This window comes from Aphelocoma coerulescens, chromosome 8 (assembly GCF_041296385.1).
Source record: "Aphelocoma coerulescens isolate FSJ_1873_10779 chromosome 8, UR_Acoe_1.0, whole genome shotgun sequence".
Lineage (NCBI taxonomy): Eukaryota > Metazoa > Chordata > Aves > Passeriformes > Corvidae > Aphelocoma > Aphelocoma coerulescens.
In genome coordinates, this window is record NC_091022.1 from 32,033,013 (window position 1) to 32,056,891 (window position 23,879).

The 23,879-nt window shown below is 58.7% G+C and overlaps 1 protein-coding gene across 1 annotated transcript; it reads left to right on the forward strand.

Moving 5' to 3' along the window:
• Window positions 1-6,560: 6,560 nt before the first annotated feature.
• IL23R (interleukin 23 receptor) lies at window positions 6,561-17,747 on the forward strand. The gene is made up of 14 exons (XM_069023446.1): window positions 6,561-6,636; window positions 7,536-7,829; window positions 7,929-8,052; window positions 8,906-9,072; window positions 9,253-9,398; window positions 10,053-10,212; window positions 10,768-10,850; window positions 11,080-11,293; window positions 13,014-13,211; window positions 13,620-13,703; window positions 15,334-15,384; window positions 15,900-15,996; window positions 16,384-16,474; window positions 17,101-17,747. The coding sequence occupies exons 1-14, from the start codon at window positions 6,579-6,581 to the stop codon at window positions 17,701-17,703; spliced, it is 2,370 nt and encodes a 789-aa protein (XP_068879547.1). The 5' UTR covers window positions 6,561-6,578; the 3' UTR covers window positions 17,704-17,747.
• The last annotated feature ends 6,132 nt before the right edge of the window (window positions 17,748-23,879 follow it).

A 23,879-nucleotide genomic window follows, 5' to 3' on the forward strand; every position in this document is an offset into this window, starting at 1 on the left:
GGCGGGGCTGCGGCGGGGGCGGCGCCGCGCAGCCGCGGGGACAGCGCGGGGCGGGCCGGGCCGGGCCGGGGGAGCGGCCCCGGGGCGGGGCGGGGACTGCGGTGGGGACAGGGGGATGGGGGCACGGGACAGGGGTGGGGGCACGGGACAGGGGATGGGGGGGGGACAGGGGACAGGGGCACGGGACAGGGGATGGGGATGGGACTGGGGTGGGGGCACGGGACAGGGGATGGGGGGGGACTGGGGACAGGGGATGGGGGCACGGGACAGGGGGATGGGGAGGGGGCAGGGGACTGGGAGCTGGGATGGAGACGTGGCACAGGGGGTGCTGGGATGGGGGGGACATCGCAGGGGGCTGGGATGGGGGCTGGGATGGAGGGACATCGCAGGGGGCTGGGATAGGGGCTGGGATGGGGGGGACATCGCAGGGGGCAGTGATGGGGGTTGGGATGGAGGGACATGGCACAGGGGGCTGGGATGGGGGCTGGGATGGAGGGACATGGCACAGGGGGCAGTGATGGGGTGGTGGCACGGGAGCTGGGATGGGGGCATTGATAGGGGGACATCACACAGGGGGCTGGGATGAGGGGGCACAGACCGGGGAGGGGGAGACTGAATGGGGGCTGGGATGGGGGGCACGGACCGGGTGCATAGAACAGAGATCTGGGGTGGGGGCATTGATGGAGGGGCACCGAACAGCGGCTGGGATGGGAGGCATTGACGGGCGGGCTGGGATGCGGGGGCACTGATGTGGGTGAACAGCCGAGGGACTGGGTTAGGGGACACAGCAAGGGGGGCAGCTCACGGAGGTTGGCATGGGGGGCACTGATGAGGGGAACCCCCGGGGTCTGGCGGGGGGACATGAAGAGAGGAAGGGGCGCGTAGGTGAGGTCACACGGCGCCTGAGGTGGGGGGCACCGGGCACTGCATGGGGGGCACTGCAGGGACCAGGGCACACCAGACGCGTGTCCCCTGTCTGGGCAGCGGGACAGGGGTCCTTCCACCCCTCCCCACAGCAGGACTGGGGGTCAGAGCCGTGCTGGCACCGCTGTCGCTGGCACGGCGGCCCCGGGGGCCCGGCACCCTGCCGGCTGTTGCCCTCGGGTGACCCCGCACGCAGGATTTTGGCACCAGCCCTTCTCTTTCAGAGATTAAATCTTCCCCTCCGGGCTATGCTCTGCCAAGTGGAAAAATCCCAAAACAAGGCAGCTTGGAGCACAAAAACACCTCTGCCCTACGGGGCGCAGTGGAGAGACCAGATTTAGCTGGGGGACAAGGAGTGACATGCTCAGCTCAGTCCGTCGCTGCTGCGGAATCTGCTTCCCTTCACCCCGATCCCGGCCGGGGAGCAGAGCTCAGCTGGTCACAGCTCTCAGAGCCCACGGGGCAAAGTGTCCTGGAGCCCCCCAAGGGACGGGACACGGGTGGAGGGACAAAGCTGCAGCCACGGGAAAGCCGCACCGGCTGGTGTGGGGGGTGGAGGGTGGGCGTGAGGGGCGGTGCAGGGGATGTGGGATGAGCCTCAGCTTGGAAATAGCAGCAATTCCATAGAACCTTGGATCATTAAGGTTGGAAAAGCCTCAAAGAACACGGAGTCCAACCATTCCAGCACTGCCAAGGCCACCCCTATCCCATGTCCATCCACACGGCTTTTAAATCCCTCCAGGGATTGTTTCGGGGATCGCTCCCAACGTGAGGAGGGAAGGCAGCAGCGGGGACATTCCTTGCCCGTGGCCATGGTGGTGCTCACAGAGGAATCAGCCCCTTTTGGAGAGCATCATTCCCGATTATCTCTCTGCCGTGACCTGCCTGGGCCCAGCCAGGGCCTGCAGAGGGAAATGGGGCATTGTGGCCCCGTGGGCAGGAGCTGCTGCTCGCCCCGGCACGCTCGGCTCACCGCAGCACCTTCCCCTCAGGGAAAAGCCAACTCTGCCCAAACTTTCCTTCTCGCGGCCTATTCGTGTCCCTGCTGCTGCCCCACTCGCAGGGCAGGAGCTGGGGCTGTTCCCTTGCACAGCTCCCAGGAAGGACACACTGACTTTAAAGGCCGGGAGCAACTTTCCCATATCTTGGGTGTCCTTTTACCCCGGCCAAAAATCACAGTCGAACCCCCTTTGACATTGGCATCACCTTCCTTGTTCCTGCACCGAGCCCTGGCTGTCCTGAACCCTCAGCGGAGCTTGGACTTGGGAATATTTACTGCTCCAGCAGCACAAAGGAACCTAATCCTGCCTGGGCCGCGGTGCCAGCGGCCCTGACGCAAGCGGCGCTGACTCCCAGCCCTGCCCTCCCTCTGGAATGTCCCTGTCCCCCGGGACCCTCACTGGGGGGGGGACAGGGAAGCCCCCGTGGGGGCCCCGTGCCCGGCCCCGGAGCCACCGCGGGGATTTTAAGGTCAAATATCCGGGTGTCGCCTCGCAGCGGTGCCAGCAGGGCGAGCAGGGGGCGAGCTGTGCCTGTGCCGTATCTGTGGCCCCCGTGGCCCCCGTGCCGGGCACAGCTCCGGGGGTGACACAAGAGCCCCGCTCTTGGCAGCAGGGCCGGGGCTGTCCCGACCTTTCCTTCCTGCTGCCCTCAGCCTGCGAGGCAGGGCAGGGATCCCAGCGTGCCCACCGAAGATAACAAGTGTTCAATCAATCCGCTTTAATCCTCATCTCATCTGACAGCCAGCTCCGTGCCAAACTGCTGAGGGCTCCGGCGCTGCGGGCACGTCCCAGGGAGGGGAAAGGGGCTCCGGAGCCCGGCACCGGCAGGAGATGGGGCACAGGGAGGGGGCACAGGGGTGGTGGCGGTGGCAGTGGGGAGCTGGCGCGGGGGCAGCGCCGGCACGGCGAGGAAATGCCCCGGAGATCCTATCGGCTGCGCGGGGGCGGCGGGGAAAGCGCGGCACAGCCCGGGGAGCGCTCACGGTGCCCCCAAACCTGGGTGCTGCTGGGGGGGAAGGGAGCTGACCCCACCCCTGTGCCAGGCTGCGGAGCACTGGATCCCAGGGCTGTGCTGGGAGAATCTGCTGGGCTGTGCCGGCCTCGGGAGGGACTCTCTGCAGGGCACCCAAATGCTGGAGAGGCGTTTCCACCTCTGGACACAGGATCACGGAATCCTGGAATGGTTCGGGTTGGTGGGGAGCAGAAACCTCATCTTGTTCCACCTTGTGCTATCCCAGGCTGCTCCAAGCCCCAATGTCCAGCCTGGCCTTGGGCACTGCCAGGGATCCAGGGGCAGCCACAGCTTCTCGGGCACCCTGTGCCAGGGCCTGCCCACCCTCACAGGGAGGAATTTCTCCCTGAACCCGTCTGTCCCTGCCCTCAGTTTCCATCAGGCTCTGAGGAATTTCTGAACAAACCTCAGAGAACCCCAAACACGATGGGGGTTGGAAGGCCGGGGCAGTGTAGCTGCCCCAGAGGAAGGCGACAGCAACTGAGATTCCTGAGCACGGGAAAGAGAAATCTGCGGGAAAGAGCCCGGTGTGAGCCCTGGCTCTGCTCCCCTGCTGCCCGCGGGGCTCTGAGCTGCAGCTCGCAGTGCTCAGGAAGAGATAAGGACACCTCAGCCAAACGGCAGCCGGGGCCTGGGAAATGCAGGGACCAGCAGCTCCGAGGGGCTCTGGCACCTGTCCTGGGGCAGCTCCGCGTCCCACCGCACTGTGCCAGCTCCAGATGTGCTGCCCTGGCTCCAGATGTGCCACCCGGGCCCAGATGTGCTTGGCCTTGGGCCAGACGGGATGAGCTGGCTCCAGATGTGCACGCTCGCCGTGCTGCCCCAGCACCAGCTGTGCAGTCCTGGCCCCGTGCATTAAACACTCCCAGGACATCCCCGAACTAAAATTCCCACTGAAACCCTTGCAGTCCTGCTCAGGGTGAGTGTAACTGCGCAAACCCACCCGTTCCTGTAACCACACAGGTTCCATACATCATATATGTTACATAACCACACCACCCAGCGAGGTTTCACCCCGTGGCGCCGGCAGCCTCTTGCTCTCACTTCCACAAAAGTCCCCGTGGATCAGCCAAAACCCGGAGCAGTCAGGGCTTGCTGGCAGAGGGAGGCTCTGCCTTGCCCCGCGGGGGTGAATTCTGCTCCCCAACATTTCCTCCTGCGAGGCAGAGGCGGGAGCAGTGCGGGGTTTCCTGTGGTTGCACTGTGTAATGAGGTTAACACTGTTTTTGAGGTTTAACTCCTCAACCGACACGAAAAAGGAAGCCCCGGGCTCTGCAGAGCCGGGGTTTGGGAGCAGCAGATGGAGCCGGCGGGCTGGAGAGCGCCGGAGCATCCCTGGAGCCTTGGACCTCCCAACCCTGCCTGTAACATCCTGGGAGGAGCTGGGGACCAGCACAAGCACAGGGGGTGACACTCAGTGCTGGTGAGAACCCCGCTCCTTAAGGACTTTCCATTCCATGCCTCTGGGATCGGCAGGAAAATGCTCTTCCCGCGACAGCAGCCGGGACTCTCCGCTGCGCGCCCGCCTCACACCCAGCGGCGAGACCGTAACGATCCATTCGGGATGGGTTCGGCTTTACCGGGGAGTGTCCAAATCCTGCCAGAACTTTAAGACGCCCCTTCCCCCGAGGCTGCTCCTCTAAGGGATGCCGGGTTTCCCCACGGGCTGACTCAGACTGGAAAAGAAACTCCGGTGCTCTATGTAGGTCAGCCCCACATTGCCCTCGCTGCCGGTGCTCGGCAGCTCCGGCCACAGCGGCAAGAGGAGGCTCCCGGTGCCACATGTCCTGAGGAGTGCCAAGGTAAGGAACCCCTGCTTTTCCCAGCTTCCAGCCCCCCGCATTTAACCCCAAAATATCCCAGCTCCTGCTCCTCACCCGCTGCTCCGGTGTTTATCCGCTCCTGGCACAGCCGCCGGTGGAGATTCCGTGTGGTTTGGGTTGGCACCATGGAGCAGCTTTTCCCTTCTTTATTGAATTCACTTTTCTTTAGCCTAATGCACGAGGAGACTTTACCAGAGATGAGATCAAAGCCCAGCATCTCCAAACGGTCTCATTCCTTTGGCTCTGGAGTTTACAGACGCCTCTAAATTGGAATAAAGACACAAGTGTGATTACCAGAGGAGGCAGAGCCTGCGATCCCTCGGAGAGCTGGGCAGATTGAGAGTTTTCAGCTTTTCTCTTAGGACCCAAATTGCATTTTTTCATTTGCTCTGACTTGCAGAAGGTTTGTGGGCACTTGGGAACCGACAGCTTCTCTTTGTAGGTCAGGTAATAGGGAGGCACTTGAAATTTGACTCACTCGTGATGAACACTTGAGCAGCCCCAAAACCAAACCAGGTCACCTCACCCCGCACGAGAAACACCGAAGCACTCGCTCTTGCTGGTGGCCTGGTTTGGGTTGAAAAACAGCATTTCGAAGCTTTTACTGTGGACTCTGGCCTCCCTGCAGGGGAAACTCACCCTTCCTGACTGCAGGTATTGCATGGGGAAAGGAAATGATGGCGTGTGGGGCTTTGCTGGGTGTTCAGCCCCGGGCAGGTGTATGGGGGTGTCAGGGCTGGTTCAGGGCTGCTCTGTGCCCACCTCCCACCCCCAGACGGGCTTGTGGGGAGGCTGGAGTCACCCCAGCTCCAGGGGCTGGGGGGGTGCCACGCTGGCTGCTTCCAGGAGGACGCTTGTCTTGGAAAAGAGGAATTTCCCCCCGGGAGCTGCATTTCCCTGCACCTCACCCATCCATGCCTTGGTTGCTGCAAAGCCCTCCCAGCCCCATGGCCCAAGTCCCACGAGGCTGGTGGGGCTGGGCTTTCTTTCCTGGATTGTGGGAATGCTTCCAAAGAGGCTGTGGAGAGAGGCAAAGGGAGCAGGGAAGAATTTAAGCAACTGTGGGGTGCTGGCACAAGGGTGGCTCCTTGGGGACAGGTGGGAAGCCCTGGCCTGGGGTTTTGGGGCTGTCTCGGGGGGTCACTGCTGGGCAGAGCCATTGCTCAGCCTGGGCAGAACCTGAGGGAAAGATCTTATGGAAGCAGGAAATTTCTATCCCATAAACCCACGTCTGAGCACCCCCAGGGATGGAGACTGCGGGATGAGCCCTCAGGGCAGCAGCCCCACTCTGGCCACCTTTAAAGAGCTTTTCCTTACATTTAGCTGGGATTCTCTGACTTCCAGTGGGAGCCCATTGCCCCCTGTGTGTCCCCGGGCGGCTCTGGGAGGAGTTTGGCTCCCTCATCTTTACTTCCCCACCACACATCCATTCCCAAGGATCTGCCCCCCTTGAGCCCCCTCCTCTCCAGGCTGAGCAGCTCTCCCAACCCTTCCACACTTCTCAGGTGCTCCTGACCCTCAGGCACCTCTGGTGGACTCATTCCAGAGTGTCCATGTCTCTCCTGATCTGTGGCATCCCAGCCCCGGAGCCAACACTCGGGATGGGTCTGAGCAGAGGGGCAGCACACCCTGCCCCACCAAATCCATTTTCTCAAGGGAAGGCTGCTCAGATTTCCCTGTCACAGATTTCCTCGCTGCCTTCTCCCCTCTCCTCCCTGTCCTCCTGCCTGTGCTGGAGCTGGTTTCCAGGAGGATTTGCTCCAGCATTTTTTATCCCCCAGACTATGCTACGCGCGGGCAGCGGCCGCAGTGCAGGCCATGGCAGGGTCCGGCGAGGCTTTGGTGCTCCACGTCCTGCTCTGCTGCCTGTGCCAAGGTGAGTGACCGTGACAGGGCTTGGCACGGCCACCTCATGACACCAGAGCAGTGCCCTGGGCCTGCAGGGGGTTTAGAGTGGGAATTGGACAATCACAGAGCTGTGGGTTTTGGGGGGAGCATTGCAGGGGGGGGATCCCATGGCCTGCAGCTCCTTCTTCCCTCTCACATCCTTGTAACGGGGACATATCCAGGCTCCCAGAGCCATAACCAGGCTCCCAGGGCTATTTTCAGGCTCCTTGCAGCCCCTGTGCAGTCATGCCCTTTCCAGGAAGGGCAGATGGAGCCTGATAGCGCCTGTGAGCCGGGGCTGCTGCAGAGCTTCATCTGATAGGGAAGGGCAGCGCCTCCGCCGCCCTAATCTTGGGGATCAGAGCTCTCGAGAGCGCGGGTTATTTCCCTGCAGTCATTTGAACATTAGAGCAATGCCTAAAATTGGTGAAACTGGCGAATCTGGCTGTTTCTGATGTGCCGGGATGAGTCACCGGGGGCCAGGGCGCTGCTGCAGGCGGGGAGCTCAGCACAGAGCCACAGCCTGGTTTGGGCTGGGAGAGACCTCGGGGCTCATCCAGCCCTGGGCAGGGACACCTTCTGCTATCTCAGGCTGCTCCAAAACCTATCCAGCCTGGCCTTGGGCACTGCCAGGGATCCAGGGGCAGCCCCAGCTGCTCTGGGCACCCTGTGCCGGGGCCTGCCCACCCTCCCAGGGAACAATTTCTCCCCGGCATCACTCGTGACTCCTGGTTTATCCCCATCCTGCGGGGTGCCAGGTGGCCGGGGCGGGGTGTAATCCCCTCGCTGCAGGCTCCAGATGCAGAGCAGCTCCTTGCCGAGCAGCGCAGCCCACGGGCACCCCCTCCTCCAGTGGGACACCCCCCGAGCCCACCCGCTTTGGCGCAGGTGCTGCAACCATCGAGTGCAGGGGGCACGTCTGGATCGAGCCCGCGCCGGTGGTGCGGATGGGCTCCGACATCTCCATCACCTGCCGGTCCGCCCTGGACTGTCCCTCGGCCCAGCTCCTCATCCTCCTCAACTACAGCCTCACTGAGGAGACCCCGCTGGTCCTGGACAGCAGCACCGTGCGGCTCCGCCTGCGCGATTTCCGGATGCCCTTCGCCACCGTCGCCTGTTTCTCCCTCTGTGCCAGCAACCACAGGCACCGCCTGGTGTGCGGCGCGGAGGTCCGGGCCGGCTGTGAGTACCCCCGTGCCCCCAGCCCGTGCCAAGCTCCGAGGAGGTGGCGTTTGGCTCCTCCCGGGGTGTCCGTGCCCTCACCCGGCCTCGCCCCCGCAGACCCTCCGGATCCCCCCGGCAACCTGAGCTGCGCCATCGCCGAGGGCTCGGAGCGCCTGCAGTGCGCCTGGGATGCAGGACGGGACACCCACCTTCCCACCCGGCACAGCCTCCACCTGCGCAGGTGAGGCCCCGGGGCAGCGCGGCTGGGAGGGGGCGCGGGAGGGTGACAGCCCCGGGTGGCAGCCCCGGGTGACAGCCCCGGGTGGCAGCCCCGGGTGGCAGCCCCGGGTGGCAGCGGAGCTGCCGTGCCCCAGTTCCACTTCCCACAGCTCACGTTTTGCCACCTCCTGCCCGAGAACCGCGCGTTCCCCGCGGGGTGCGTTCCACAGGTCAGAGCTCTGTCGGTGGCCCGGCACACATTCCATCGCGCCTGCCACATGGAAGCAGCAGTGTCCAGCTTCTTGGACTGGGCAAGCTAAAGAGAGGGTGAACATAACGCTGCCCAAATCCCAAAACTGAAAGGCCAGCCTGAAGCTGAAGCTGAGGTGCTGGCTGCTGCGTGCCGTGCCACAGTCCCACCCTGGGATGCTCCCTGTCCCCAAAGTCCCCATGGCACCAGCCTGGCATGCCACACCCCATCCCCGGATGCTCCTTACCACTGAATCCCCATGGCACCAGCCTGGCAGGCTCTCAGTTATCCTGACTCAGTTTTCAAGACATTAAATCCCATCATATGGAGGCTTTGTGAAGAGAAGAGATAAAGCTCCTGCCTAAATTCGCTTGGGACCAAACTGAACCACACAGCCAGAAAGGAAGGAGAAAGTTCCCTTCCCACTGGGAAAACACAAATCCCCAGCAGGGGTGTCAGAACAGAAGGGAATGACTTTCCAGTTTGCTTTAGGGGTGACAAACCCCGGTTTGGGGGATGGCCATGCCCTGGTCATGAGCTGTGACACCTCAGGAGCCAGGGTGGCCGTGCCAGAGGGTGTGTGGTGCTGGGATGGGCACTGACGGGGCTGCCTTCTGCTTCCCAGGCTGGCGGATGATGAGGATGAGGAGGAAGAAAAGATCTTCCCTGCAGAGTCACCTGTGCTGCTGAGAGAGCTGCACAATGGGAGCCACTACTCGGTGTGGGTGCAGGCCAGCAACGCGCTGGGCACTGCCCGCTCGGCCCCGCGGCACCTCAGGCTGCAGGAGCTTGGTATGTCCGTCCTTCCCTCCGTCCGTCCGTCCATCCATCCATCCATCCATCCATCCATGAGCAGCACGGCGTGTGCTGGGGCTGTGCATGGCCACCCACACTGCCCTGCAGTGTCACTTTGGGGACCCCCCTGAGCACAAGGACAGCCCTCACCCCCGCCATTCCCGTCTCTCCCCACAGTGGTCCCCGCCCTGCCCGTGGTCATCGGCGCCGAGACGACAGAGACGTCCCCTCCCAGCACCACCACCCGCTGGAGGAGCCGGACACAGCTGCAGAACGTGCACTGTGAGGAGAGGCACAGAGCCACGGGCACCCCAACGTGGCATGTGAGACCCCCGGGACCCCCCAAACCTCCCCCCACTCGCACAACCCGCCCCTGTTAAAGAGGTGCAAGTCCCGTTCCCGCTGGGGACGCCCGTGGGCAATGGGAATAGTTGGGGTCATTCAAAACTCACCCCTTTTCTCCAGTGCTGGTGGGGAATGAGCACCCCCGGCCACAGGCAGCCCCCACTTTGGGGGGGCGGGAGAGCTGATGCCACCTGAGAGAGGAGACGGCCTCGTGGGCAGGGCTGTCTCAGCCTTTTAAGCAAAGGGACAGAATTCCAAATATTTCCAAATGTCCTGCTCGGCAAGGACAAGGCACAAAAGCCTCCGGGATGCTCAACGCACACCTCAAACAAAACTACACTGGGCCAGCTCCACCTGAGCCCCTTTGGAAACACCCCTGGTGCCGGCAGGGGCTGAGCCTGGATCCCCGCTCCCACAGGAGCCCCCAAAATCTCCGTGCTGGCAGAATCCCAGCGGGGCAGCCGGCTGGGGGCTCTGGCTGTGCCCCGCAGTGTGGCACTGAGGGGACAGGGCGGCTCCTGCCCATCCCTGCCCATGGGGACGAGGGAGGCGGTGACCTCCCCCGTGCCAGGGGGTGGCGGTGGGGCCCCGCTGGGTCCCGCTGCCCCCAGCACCCCGTGCTTGCCTTGCAGGTGGAGCTGGGCCACAGCGTGGCACAGGAGGGCCCCCGCTGGCAGCACGAGCTGCAGAGCGACACCCAGTTCGTGTTCCAGGTCAGGTGCCGGCTCAGCACCGCCCACAGCCCCTGGAGCGCCTGGAGCCCCCCCTTCCTCTACAGCACCCCCGAGGCAGGTGGGCTCAGCCGCGGTGCCACCCGTGTGTGGCATTTGTCGCAGCTGCCCGGGGTGCCCACGCCGGAGGGATTTCAAAGCCGTGTGGACGCGGCCCTTGGGGACACGGGGCAGTGGTGGCCTGGGCAGTGCCGGGGAATGGTTGGGATCGGTGGTCCCAGAGGGCTTTTCCGGCCTAACAAATTCCATGATCTTTAGTGGCTTGCTTGCTCCCCCGGGTGGAAAAATCGCATCAGTCGCTGTGTCGTGACAAATCCCTGTCGCCCCGAGCCAGCTGCCCCCATCCACGCCAGCTTCCGACCCCAGGATGAGCCTAGGCACAGCCGGCTCAGCGACCCCGGGATGCCCGAGGAGCGCTGCCCTCGCACCCCGGTGGCAGCGGGGAACCGGGGATGTTCTCACCCCAAAAAGCAACACCCGCCCGTGGCTTTCCATCTGCGCTGTTTCCTCTCCCAGCCGCAGATCCCGCGGCCAGGAGGGGCTTCCCGGAGGGCTGCGGGTGTGTGGGGGCCCCGGGGCCGCTCCGGTGTCTCACCGTGTCCCCCTCCTCCCGCAGCCCCCGCCGCCGCTCCCGGGGTGTGGCGGCGCCTGGGCCCGGCGCTGCCCAACGGCAGCCGCGAGGTGACGGTCTTGATCAAGGTAAGGTGGCTTGGGGCAGCCTCCGGATTTTTGGCTCTGCTGCTCCTCCCCGAGCAGCCGGAGGTGCCGCCCTCCCTGAGGAGAGGGGACGGGAGGAAAATGCCAGCCCAGCTTGGAGCCAAATCTCTCCATCCTTGTAAAATGTGTCCCCCAGCCGAGGGGACAGCTGTCCTGACCGCGTGTCTCGGGGTCAGACCCCACAAATCTCTGTCCGTCTCGCCCCTCCCAGCCGCTGCCAGCCCGGGATGCCCGCGGGAGGATCCTGGGCTATGCCGTGTCCGCCGAGGGTGCCGAGGGAACGGGGACGCTCTGCCGCACCTCCGGCACCGAGTGCGCTGTCCTGGTGCCGCCGGGAGCCCGCGCCCTCCTCGTCACCGCTCACAACTCCAAAGGGGCTTCCAGCCCCGCCAGCATCCCCCTAAACCGGGGCGCGGGTCAGGAAGGTAGGATCCCACACGTGCCAGTTACAGGGACTGGATGTTATCCGGATTGTGGGGGAAATGCTGGAATGTGCAAGGGGAAAGCCCCGGCAGAGCTCTGCCCGCTCCACCGAGGGAGCACAACATCCTCCAGGCAAGTCAGCATCCCTTGGAGATGCTCCACGGCTGCACATGGAATCATGGAATTCTGGAATGGTTTGGGTTGAGGGAGATCCTTAAGCCCATCTCATTTCACTGTTCCGTGGGCAGGGACACCTCCCACTGTCCCAGGCTGCTCCAAGCCCCGGTGTCCAGCCTGGCCTTGGGCACTGCCAGGGATCCAGGGGCAGCCACAGCTGCTCTGGGCACCCTGTGCCAGGGCCTGCCCACCCTCCCAGGGAACAATTCCTTCCCAATCTCCCATCCAGCCCTGCCCTCTGGCACTGGGAAGCCATTCCCTGTGTCCTGTCCCTCCCAGCTCTCCTGGAGCCCCTTTAGGCCCTGGCATCTCATTCCTTGATCTCCTAAGGCTGCAGCAACAAACTTAAAAATGAGTTTGCCCTGCCCATGTTGGTGGGCAAAGCAAAGGGTGCAAGGCTGCTCCTCCGCTCCCTGTCCCCCAAAACAGCTCCTGCACCTCTGCCAGCCCCCACTGTGAGCTGGGTCCACGCAAACTGAAGAGGAAGGAAAGAAAAAATCCGTTTTAAATCCTTTTAGGACCACCTCATGCTCCATGTGCCCTGGGCTGTGGTTTTCCCCACAACCACACTCGCCTAGTTCTGAAAAATGTCTCTTTGAATGAGCAATGGGAGGGGAAAGTCCCATTCAAGCTGAGGACAAATACATGAGTAACAAGAAACTGAAGAGAAATAAGGTGGAAAAAACTCTCTAAGCTCTCATGTTTATCAGAACCGTGCACGTTTCTGGTAAGACATGACAGGTGAAGATTTCAGGGACACGACAGAGCTGATGATGTGTTTTTTGGGATTCACAGAGATCTACATCTGGCTGGACATGAGCACAGCTGGCCAGGAGGGCCCCAGGGCAATGCCTGTCCCCTGTGCTGGTGCTGCTGGGGCTCCTCCAGTCCTGGGGACAGCTCTGGGATCACCACTCCAAGAAGGACATGGAGGGGCTGGAGCGTGTCCAGGGAAGGGAACAGAGCTGGGAAGGGGCTGGAGAATTCCTGAGGGAGCTGGGAAGGGGCTCAGCCTGGAGCAAAGGAGGCTCAGGGGGGACCTTGTGGCTCTGCACAAGTCCCTGACAGGAGGGGGCAGCCAGGGGGGTCGGGCTCTGCTCGCAGGGAACAGGGACAGGAGGAGAGGGAACGGCCTCAGGCTGGGCCAGGGGAGGCTCAGGGTGGATATGATGGAAAATTTCTTCATGGAAGCAGTTGTCCAGCCCTGGCACAGCTGCCCATGGCAGTGCTGAGTCCCCATCCCTGGAGGGATTTCAAAGCCCTGTGGATGTGGCACCTGGGGACGTGGGGCAGTGGTGGCCTTGATCTTTAAGGTCTTTTCCAACCTAAATAATTCTATGAAATACAGATCAATACATAAAGATAGATTTTTATGTATATTTTGTGTGTTTATATATAAACCCACAACACTCTATAATTTCCTGCTCACCCTTCAGTTCATGAACACTTCCAGGAAAGCCACATTTTTCCTGGGCCTGGCTGACCCTTCCCAGGCCCCAAGGATGAGCTTGGGGTGACAGCCCCCCTTTCCCTCTTTCCCCACAGAATTCCCAGCACCAGAGGCCGTGGAGGTGAAGCCTGAGAACCAGAGCAGGGTCCTGGTTCAGTGGCAGCCGCCCCAGCACAGCCAGAGACCCCTGCTCTGGTTCATACTGGAGTGGGTTTCCAGCTCCCAGCAGCGCCAGGAGGAGCAGTACTTCTGGGAGAAGGTCCCACACCAGCAAACACACACTTACATCCAAGGTAAGACATCCCAGGAATCCCTCTTCAGCTCATCAGGACACCATAAATCTGAATTAGATTATAAATCCGAATTAGATCATAAAGGCAGCTTCATTTGAATTTGAGCCACTACTTGTTTTTGGGGAGTGGGGCTGTGAAGAGCCCTGAAGAAAAAAAGGAGGAGGGGAGGAATTGGAGATTTGAGGGCAGTCAGTGGGATTTGGTTCCCTGGGTGAAGATCTCAGGGAAAGGAGGGGATGGAGACAGAAAGAAAATGAAGTAGAAGCGAGCTGGCAGGCCAGGAACAACTCCAGACCCACAAAGGCCAATCCATCTGCTTTCACCACTCAGCAGCAAGCCCCTGACCGAGCCTAGAGCCTACCCAGCAGAGAAAAACACGTTTTTGAAGGCAAATGTGGCTTTTCCCAGCAGAGGCGGCGGCGGGAGCTCCCCTCAGCGTGTCGCTGTACGCGGTGTATCCCGACGGGATCAGCAAACCCAGCTCCGGCCGAGGTGAGCCTGCTCCTCCCCGCAGCCTGCCAGGTTTGGGAGCAGGATAAACCCTCCCCAGTGAGCAGAGGAAAGCAGGATGGGAAAATAGAGGGTTTAATCAAAGTATTTGTGTAAAACCCTGCTCGAGGTGGTCTTTGCTCACCTGCACAGACCCGAAACACCAAAGAACCGCATTTCCCCTCACCAGATGCAGCAGTGGAGCCGCTGTCCCTTTCTGTGGCAGAAAGGCGAGGCTCCTGTTTGTTCCAGACAAACCAAAACGCAGCAAACAGCTTTTCCAGAGAGCAGCTGGGCTGTCACAGCCTGCCCTTCCTTACCTGGAGTGGGAATCACAGAACGGTTTGGAATTTGACTGGATCAGGCAGCTTCAGTGCTGGAAATGGTTTCAGAGAAGAGCACGAGCCAGCTGGCAAAGGAGCAGCGTCCCCTCCATCGCTGGGGCTGGCTCTGGGTGTCCTCGAGAGCTGGGCAGGTCCTCAGGAGGGCTGAGGCCAGGCCATGGCAGCAGACCAAGGTCTGACCTCCAGAGCTGCTCCAGCACAGCCCCACTGGGGGCTGAGGGCCAGGCCTGGGCTTAACTAGAGCAGGGGTGGGCGGAGGGGCCAGGTGAGGCTGGGCAGGGCCATCAAGGGCTGTCAGAGCCAGAGGTACCTGCGGGTGACACCTGAGGGGACACCTGAGGGTGTCCTCAGCTCCCCGCTCTGGTGCCACCTGAGATGGGCCATCTGCAGCTGCTCAGAGACTTCTCCTGCGACAAAGCAGCTCCGTGGCTCTGCCTGGCCCCTCTCTGAGCTGCAGAAGGGCAGTTATTCCCAGGAGATGGAAGCAAACACTCCTGCCTTGGTAGCCCTGGCTGTTGGGAGTTCTCCTCCAGGCAGGACCCAATGGCACCAAATGTTTGTCAAGGAAAAGAGATCCCGAGGGAATTGCTGAACTTGGCCGGGATCAAAGCTGGCTGCTTCTTTTGGCAGAAAGAGGCTTCTTGCCATGGCAGGTCCTTCAGCTGTGGATCTTCCCTCACTGCACAGAAATGATCAGGAAATTCATTCCCGTGGGGTTCAGGCACTTTGGGATCACAGAATCCCAGACTGGTTTGGGTTGGGAGGGACTCAAAGCCCACCCAGTGCCACCCCTGCCATGGCAGGGACACCTCCCACTGTCCCAGGCTGCTCCAAGCCCCAATGTCCAGCCTGGCCTTGGACACTGCCAGGGATCCAGGGGCAGCCCCAGCTGCTCTGGAAAACCTGTTAAACAACCTGGGAGTGCTCATGCAAAATGATGGAGTTCCCCAGGGGTTCTAAATTCCCATTTCAGGCGCTGAGGGGAGGGGCGTGCAAGGAGGATGTTTCATAGCTGGGGACAGGTGTTGACCAACATCTCATTTAATTTGATCTCTGAGAAATGGGATGTGGTGGAGAGCCTAGCCAGAGCTGGAGTTACTCATTACTTCAGGGAGCTTAATTTTTCTTGTTACACCGTTATTTATTTTTCTAAAAAGATAACACCAAACCAGGGCTTCTGTTCACCCCCTGTCCTCTAAATGACTTACAGACATTCCCCCTCTCTAAATGACTTACAGACATTCCCCCTCTCTAAATGAATTACAGATGTTTCCCCCTCTCTGTTCCAGTCCCTCCAGAGGAGCCGCTCCTGGGCAGCACCTACAGCGAGATGTCCCAGGGTAAGGAGGGCAGCTCTGCCTTGTTAAGCCAGGCTTTCTCCCGGCCATAAGTGGGAGGTTTAACCCAAGCAGCACCTGGCAGTGGGAATTGAGAGCTCCCGGATACTTTGGGGAGGTCAGAGCCAAAGAAAGGGACATTTTCGCTCTCTCATGACCCACGTGGAGGGAAGGCTGTGGTGCTCTCGTGGGTGAGCAGCACCCACAGAATGCAAGCTTTGAGTTCTGCTTTCTAAAGAGGTTAAAATACAATGTCCAGTCCAAGTGGGAGGTGCCAAAACCAGGAAAATACAAAATCAACCTACACGAGAGACCGATTCCACCCCGCAGTTAGAACCAGGGCCTGCTCTGCTTTGCACATCCTGCACATTGCGATCTGTTGCAGCGCTCAAACCAAAAGCAAAACCAACACGAGCCGAGGAATTCATGTCAGCATTTCTGGCAGGTGAGGTAGGAAATGGTGACTGACTGAGTGGCTGAGCCCCAGGCATGACCTCCTGCCTCTCCATCCTTTGCAGATGATGACATCGGAGCTCTCTTGGGACTGAGCCTCGGCGTGGTCGGACTGTCAGTTCTTTTTGCGATTGTGATGTTTAAAAAATCAGTCAGGAAAAGGTATTCCCTTCTCCTCCATATTTTTTCCCCTTATTTCCAAGTCACACTTTTTTTACTCTGTGTTCTTGGTGTGTAGAAGAAGCATAAGATTTCTTCTGGGATGTTTTAAAATCAACTACAGGGTCCCTTTCACCTCACCTTTGAGGGCAGTGTCACCCACTTATCAGGCTGTGGTATGAAAGGACATTTGTGTGCTCCACAGTAAGGCAGAGACCAACAAAAAAAGTCAAATAAACACAGATCTGGTGAAAATCAAGAATGGGGAACCCAGAGTTTCCAAGCCCCCCTCAAAGACTGGATGCACTTCATGTGCCCCTCCTGCCAGGACAGTTTCATCCTGCATGAGGACTATCTGAATAATAAATTGGACTTTTCTCTTTGGTGAAGGATTAAGGCCACCCTTGTGTCCCTCCTGCCAAAGTGGCTGTTTGAAGAGTTCCCCCACATGGAGAACAGCACCGTGGTGAAGTCACTGCAGGTAAGGGCAGAGACATCTCCTGGCTTTGCTTCACCCCGGATTAAAGCTTGGCTTCACAGAATCATGGAATTGTCCAGGTTGGAAACCCTTCTGAGATCATTGAGTCCAACCATCCCCCAGCAGCGCCAAGGCTGCCACTGCCCCGTGTCCCCAGGTGCCACGTGGCTTTTAAATCCCTCCAGGTTTGGGGACTCCACCCCTGTTCCAGGGCTGGACAGCCCTTTCCAAAAAGAAATTCTCCCTAAAATCCCACCTAAACCTCCCCTGGCACAACTTGAGGCCGTTTCCTCTGGTAATACTCCTCATTACCTGGGAGAAGGCAGCTTGCTCCAGAGCTGTGAGAAACACAGATGGGAGGAGGATTGAGCTCTCAGGGACTGGGAACTGCTCAGGAATCATTTCCCAGGCATTTGCAAGGTGTGTGGGATTAGCTGAGGCCTTTAAACCTTAATTCCATCTACTCCGTATTCCGTGGCCACAGCTGAGTCAGGCTCATCCCATCCCATCCCATCCCCCGCCACGGGCAGGGAATCTTCCCCTAGGCCGGGTTGCTCCAAGCTCTAATCACAGCTCTCCTCCTAACAAAATTCACCAGTTCGTTGCCATAGGCATCATTTTTTCCCCAGGAGGAGGGTGATTTCCCCAGTGACAGTCTCCACGAGCCATTCCTGGCCTCCGGCGATCCCACACTTACGGAAATCGAGGAGATGCCAGCACGGGAGGAGCACGGGAGCCCGGACACGGGGAGCAAGCCCAGGGCAGAGGTGGCCGAGGACAGGGAGCTCCCAAGGAGCGTGGTGGCCCCCAGCAGCCCGAGCCAGCAGCAGCTCAGTGCCTACAGACCGCAGCTCTCCGATGGGAATGCGCTGGGATACGTCGCTGCTGGGATTTACCAGGAGCAGCCGCCCGCGGCCAGCCCGGAACCGGAGCTGGGAATCTTCTCTGGGGACTACACCAGCCCTGTCCCCCAGCTGTGGGACCAGCAGGGAGGGGTGCCCCAGGTGTGTCCGCTGGAGAAGATCAACCTCATCCTCAACAGCAGCCAGGCATTCCCAGTGCGGGTGGGACACGGATCCTTCCTGGAGAATCCGTGGGAGCAGAGGCCGCCCAGCGATGTCCCGGAGCAGATGCTGGTCCCCGAGGAGCTGCTGTCCTGCCTGAGAGCCGTGAACAGGGAGTCCGTGGATGTAAATCCCTGCTTCCCACAAGGCATGGGAAGGTTGTTCTGAGAGGAGCTGGAATTGTGGATAAAACCCTGGAGCAGTGACCGAGGCGGTGTCAGAGCTGGGATTTCCAATGGAAGAAGCAGAGCAAAACTCCAGATTGGAATTTTGCCCTCTTACTCCCCTGCAGGTTCTTGTGGCTGCCTGGAAAGCTTGGGCCAGTAAACCCCAAATTTAACCTTACCTCACACTGGCAGGAGCAAAAATCCATAAAACTTGGATTCCTGGAATGCCAAGCAGGAGATTCCTGCAGGGTGCAATATCTTCAATTACTGCTCAACATCGTCCTCTTGTCAAATGTTTGGAGCACTTCATTCCCAAATGTTTGGAGCACTTCATTCCTGGAGCTGATTGCAATTAGAATGGTTAAAAAAATCCCTCAGACATCCTGGCAGGGGTGTGGAAAATATTTTGGGATTGCTCCTGATGAGCAGACACTGCACCAAGGAGGATTTATGTGTCACACACGGGCACCAAGAACATGGAATCCTTTCCGTATTTCATTTTCCTCCCATTCCCCATAAAAACCCACTCAGGTAGGAGCAAACCTCCACCACCTGCCAGGCTGATTTAAAATCCCTCAGAATCGCCCACTGGCCCTTTGGGTGAGGGATTTATCATCTCACAGAGCTTTGCCACCCCTCAGCCTCCCTGTGGGAAGGGCACAGAAAAATGGGATTTTTCAGGGACGTGACCGGGAATTTGGATCTTCCGACATCCAGAAGGTGAAATACAGGAGTCTCCTTCCTTCAGCAGCCAGGAAACCATTTACAGGTGTTCCTGGGACTTACAAAATATTCCAAAATCATATGTTTTTTCAATTTTTTCCTAGGCACCGTGAGCATTTCTCCATCAGCTGTTGCACAAATGGATTAATTTTGTCGTTTATCCTCAATACTTCCAAACCAGCCTCGCGTGTGCTGGGCTTGTTTCCTTCCATACCCCCAGGAATCTGCTGCTGGTGATTCCAGAGGAGCAGTGACCTGGCAAGGAGGGGCAGGATTCTTCCTCAGAAGCAGCAAACACGCACAGAATTGTGAGTGCAGCATGGCAGGGAGTCTAAAATTAGTGAGTGCTGCCAGTGCAGGAAGGAAATTGTTCAAGAACAGCCACACACTTTCAGCAGCCCAAGGGTGAGGTGGGGACAGCTTTTGTTTCCATGTCCACATCCTGAGACTCGTGCTGCCTCTGTCACCTGAGCTGCCAGATCTCGAGGGGGGGGAACGCTCATCTTGCCAGGAAACAGGGCAGCTCTGGCATGTCAGGGAGCTGCTGGGTGAATTTCCAGCCACAGGAGGGATCCCTGCACACAGATCAATGGCCAGAGGAGCACAGATCCTGTTTTTCCAGCAGTGGGGCAGGGATGGAGCATTCCCAGCTCCCAGTGCCAACTCTCCCACTGATCCCTGGGTGCCAAAGGAAACATTTCTGCTTTCCATGGTTGCATCTGGTAACTCGGGGCTGTGAAAAAGAAGGGCACAAATATATACAGAGGGCTTCACCAAGCAGAGATAAATATGGGGAGGCCCTGGCACAGGGTGCCCAGAGCAGCTGTGGCTGCCCCTGGATCCCTGGCAGTGCCCAAGGCCAGGCTGGACACTGGGGCTGGGAGCAGCCTGGGACAGTGGGAGGTGTCCCTGCCCATGGCAGAGGGTTGAAATAAAAAGAGCTTTAAGGTCTCTCCAAACCCAAACCAGTCTGGGATTCTGTGATCCCAAACACTCTCCCAGGTTGCTCCAAGCCCCATCCAACCTGGCCTTGAACACTTCCAGGGATGGGGCATCCCATGAACCCGATCACAAAGTCACTCTCAGCTGATTTATTTTAACACCTCAGGGTTCCCTCCCTCCTTCAAATATTACACACCCTAATTTTTGATATCAGGATTTTCTATCCCTTTTCCTAAGCTTGGTTTTAGTGTTGGCAGTGATTCCCACAGGCTGTTTATCAGCTCAGGAATGAATTCCACGATTTTCACGACCCACAGAGATGCACCACGGTGCTGTCTCATCATCACCAAAGTTCTAAGAAAACCTCACTAAGAAAGGTCTTTTCATTCAAAGGGAAGGAGGGAACATTAAAAAGAAGTAAGAAATTGGGTGCAGAGAGTTCAAAGCTTCAGGGGGGTTGGAGAACACAGAGCCACCCACTCCTGCTCTGACCTCCATCCCCTCAGAGCAGGATGTGTCTGCTGGGTGTGCCAGGGCTGAGCTCGAGGTGCAGGGAGTTCCCACCACCACCAGAGATCAGCCAGGGACACTCTCCTTGTGGGATTTGCTTCAAAAAGTGGGCTCGGAAAAAAATTAGACTGAATGAAGAACGAAGAAACAACAAATAAACTTAGCACATAATAAACTGTGCATGAAACGTGCATCCGAGTGGCAAGGTTAAACCCTTCATGCCATTACCACGCAGGAGGATGTGGAATCTGTTCTGCTTTGAGGCTGGCAGCACAGAGAGCTGGGTTTAGGCTCAGCTTAGTCACCAACTGACAGCCTGACCTTCGTTTGCTTCTTTTCTACAGAGTCTGGGTAGCACCAATTACTGCAGCTGGCAAAGCCCTGGGACCGAAGGCACCCTGAACCCTTTGGGAACAGCACCAGGACCAGCAGATCACAGAGACGTCCTCTGAGTAATCTGGTGCTGCCGGGTTTTACTCCGCGTTTGCACTCAGCAGCCCGCCCCACGCTGGAGGCTCTGCAAGGGTTTGGCTGTCAGTAAATTGCGGGAGAGATTCGGTGGCAGATAAAGGCGCTGCAGAGGCTAAAATTGGATTACAGGCTCGGAGGTTTCACAGAGCTCAGTAACACCCGTAGACCTTCGGGGATTTCTGAGTTCACCAAGAGCAGAGATCAAAGCCCAGATTGTGACCAAGGCTTGTGCAAAGCTGCAAAGAAGAGCCTGGGTCAGCAAAACCCTCCTGAAAACGTGGCAGGGCAAAACCAGCAGCAGCTGGAGCAGCCTCACAACAAAACTGGGAATAATCGTTCGAAATGGCGGGATCTGGGGGAGCCTCTCCCATCCCTGAGCCTTTGCGGGGTTTGGGGAGGAGGATGAGAGTCCTGCACAGGGCTGAGCTCAGTGGCAGAGACTGAAACCAGGCTGAGGAGCAGGTTTCAGAGCAGAGGACGTGAGAGGTGGTTTGGGTCCCACCAGGCTCCCCGTCAGTGTCAGCTTCCCATGGCAAATCCCATGAGAAAGGCATCGGGAAAGCCGTGGGAGCAGGGCTGGGATTAAAGAGCAGGGCTGGGATTAAAGAGCCGAGCTGGGATTAAGGAGCAGAGCCGAGCTCAGTGAATAGAAAACAAACCAAAAAGGTGATCTCACAGGGGACATTCTGTGATTGCTGCTCAAACCAACTGAGAACCGAGCCTTTCCTCAACAGAGGGGAATTAATCTTGCCACAAGAATATTTTTAAAACCCCACAGTTTGAACCTCTGAAGGATACAGACGTCGATGCATTTTGCGCATCAATCTGATTTCCCAGAGCAGCACCGCTGCACCCAAACTCTCCCTGTGGGTCCTTCCTTGGCTTGGCCGTAGGCTCAGACGGAAGCAGAACAGTTGGATTTCCCAGGCTGAGTGACTCATTTCGCCCTGCTGGGGAAGGCAGAGTCAGTGAGAGTCACCGGCACACACCGGGGATGGAAAACCAGCGGAGCCGCTGCAGAGGGGACCTGGAAACAGCCGCCCTGCAGGGAGGGACTGCTCACTGCTGCTGCAGCTGGCATTCGGCTCTGCCGGGCCACAGCTCCGGGCTCCAGGTTCCAAGGAAGCAGAGATAACACCAGAAGGAAGTTATGGAGCTGCTGGAGCGAGTCCAGAGGAGCTCCCGGAGCTGCTCCAGGGCTGGAGCCCCTCTGCTCTGGAGCCAGGCTGGCAGAGCTGGGGGTGCTCACCTGGAGAGGAGAAGGCTCCAGGGAGAGCTCATAGCCCCTGGCAGGGCCTGAAGGGGCTCCAGGAGAGCTGGAGAGGGACTGGGGACAAGGCATGGAGGGACAGGACACAGGGAATGGCTTCCCAGTGCCAGAGGGCAGGGCTGGATGGGAGATTGGGAAGGAATTGTTCCCTGGCAGGGTGGGCAGGAGCTGGGATGGATTTCCCAGAGTAGCTGTGGCTGCCCCTGGATCCCTGGCAGTGCCCAAGGCCAGGCTGGACACTGGGGCTTGGAGCAGCCTGAGACAGTGGGAGGTGTCCCTGCCATGGCAGGGGTGGCACTGGATGGGCTTTGAGGTCCCCTCCATCCCAAACCATTCCGGAATCCAGGATTCTGTCACTCCCACCCCTCCCCTCCTCTCCGTCATTCCCAGCCGTGCCCCGGGCTGTGCTCACCGGTTCCCCCGAGTCCCCGGAGGTGACACCGCAGCCCCCGGGAGCCTCTGGCCGTGTCCCCACCCTGCAGCCTCGCTGCCCCACTCGGCGCTGCCGCCTCCACCCCCGACACGTTCGTGCTGCCGGGGGCTTTCCCAGCGCCGCCCGCAGCCCCGCAGACACCCCCGGGGGACAAGCGGGGACTCCGGACTTCCCCTGGCACCAGCCCGGGCACCGGAGCTGGCACAGCGTCCTCAGCTCCGCCGGCACCGCGACCTCCTGCTCTGCCTCTCCTCTCGCAGCCAAGAGAACCAGGAGACGCCTGATTGAAGGGACTGCAGGTTTTCCTCACTGTTCGTCCGCACCACCGGTTTTCTCCTTTTTTTTTCTGGAGCTCTGTGGTCAGCAGGAGTCAGCGAAGAAGGAATCGTAAGAAGAAGAAGAGTTCGGTGCTAAAAATTCACAGAAAGTGGAAAGGAAGAAAAAAAAGAAAGAGGAAAAGGAAAAACAAAAAAAGGAAAAGAAAAAGAAAAAAGGAAAAGAAAAAAAAGAAAAGAAAAAAGGAAAAGGAAAAAAAAGGAAAAAGGAAAAGAAAAAGGACAGAGAAAAAAGAGAAAAAGGAAGAAGTAAGAAAAAATAATTAAAAAAAAAGAAGGAAAAGGAAAAGTGAAAAATACAAAGGCAAAGCAAAAATACGAAAGAACAAAAGAGAAAGGGGGGGAAAAAAGAAAAGTGAAAAAGACAACATGTAAAGGAAAGAAAATTTTAAAAACCCCAAAAGCATTTTTAAAAGGAGAAGAAAAAGGAAATGAGAAAAAAAATAGAAGAAAGAAGGAGGCAACCGTGCTTTGTAGAGGGTGACGGACTGATGATTTCCTCCTGCCTGTCACTGCAACACAAAACTGATCCCCTGGGCATCCGATCAGCATCTTCCCTTAAAAACGTCCTGGCTGGGTGAAACGGCCCCATCCCGGTGATGCCAGCGGAGCACCGGGAGTGAGCATTCCTGGGAAACCAGCACAGGCAGGAGGGGTGTGGATGGACGAGGCGGCGGCAGGAAAGGCAGGATTGGATTCCATAGAACTGCTCATGGTGTCCCGGTTTAAACTCACCCGAATCCTGGTGCGGCCGCGTGGAGCTGGAGCTGTGCTGGGAAGGGCTCTGGAAAAGGGGAAGTGTCACGGGAACTGATGAAGACAGAGGGGAAACGAGAGGTAAAAGGAAGCTGTTGATATTCGGAATTCCGTGGGGTAGCAGCTCGCACGGCAAATTAATGATAATTAACGGCAGCTCTGGAAAGGAGCCCAGATGATGTTCCAGGCTTTGGGAGGGAGGGAGGGAGGGAGGAGAAGCAGCTGGAGGCTCAAAGGCAGAATTTAGGGTTCCTGAAGGCTGCAAACTTTGTGCCCCCTCATTTCAAGAGCTGCCCCTGAAATACCTGTGCTGTGTTGTCCAAGGTAGAAAAAACCGATCATAATCAGCCAGGAAAACCGAGTTTATGTCACTGATGGCCCGAAGAGAGGAGGAACAACAAGAGAAGACGCTTATTCATTAAAAGCTCTGTTAAATGTGGCAGTAGGTTGTGGGAGTGCTGAAAAAAATGAGAGAAAGCAAAAATCGGGTTAAAGAGAAGGTAAAATGAGAGTAGATGTGTCTCTGGACAAGCCCCTTGTTCCGAGCAAGGGAAACCGGGCCGCATTTTATTTTACATCTCCTCTCCTCTTCCTCTGCCTCTCCTCCCCTTCCCTTTTTCCTTTTCCCTTCCCTTTCTCTCCCTTCCCCTCCTTTCCCGTCCCGAGCATCCCCCTGGCGCGGGCGGGGCCGGGGCTGCCGCACACGCGGGAGCTGCCGGCGCCCGGAGCGGCCGCGG

Bases quoted from the DNA above. Each gene is read 5' to 3' on its own strand.
- IL23R (XM_069023446.1), top strand. From the start codon at position 6,579: ATGGCAGGGTCCGGCGAGGCTTTGGTGCTCCACGTCCTGCTCTGCTGC. The intron at 10,213-10,767 runs GTGGGCTCAGCC...CTCCTCCCGCAG, and splicing joins CTACAGCACCCCCGAGGCAG to CCCCCGCCGCCGCTCCCGGG. The intron at 13,704-15,333 runs GTGAGCCTGCTC...TCTCTGTTCCAG, and splicing joins CAAACCCAGCTCCGGCCGAG to TCCCTCCAGAGGAGCCGCTC.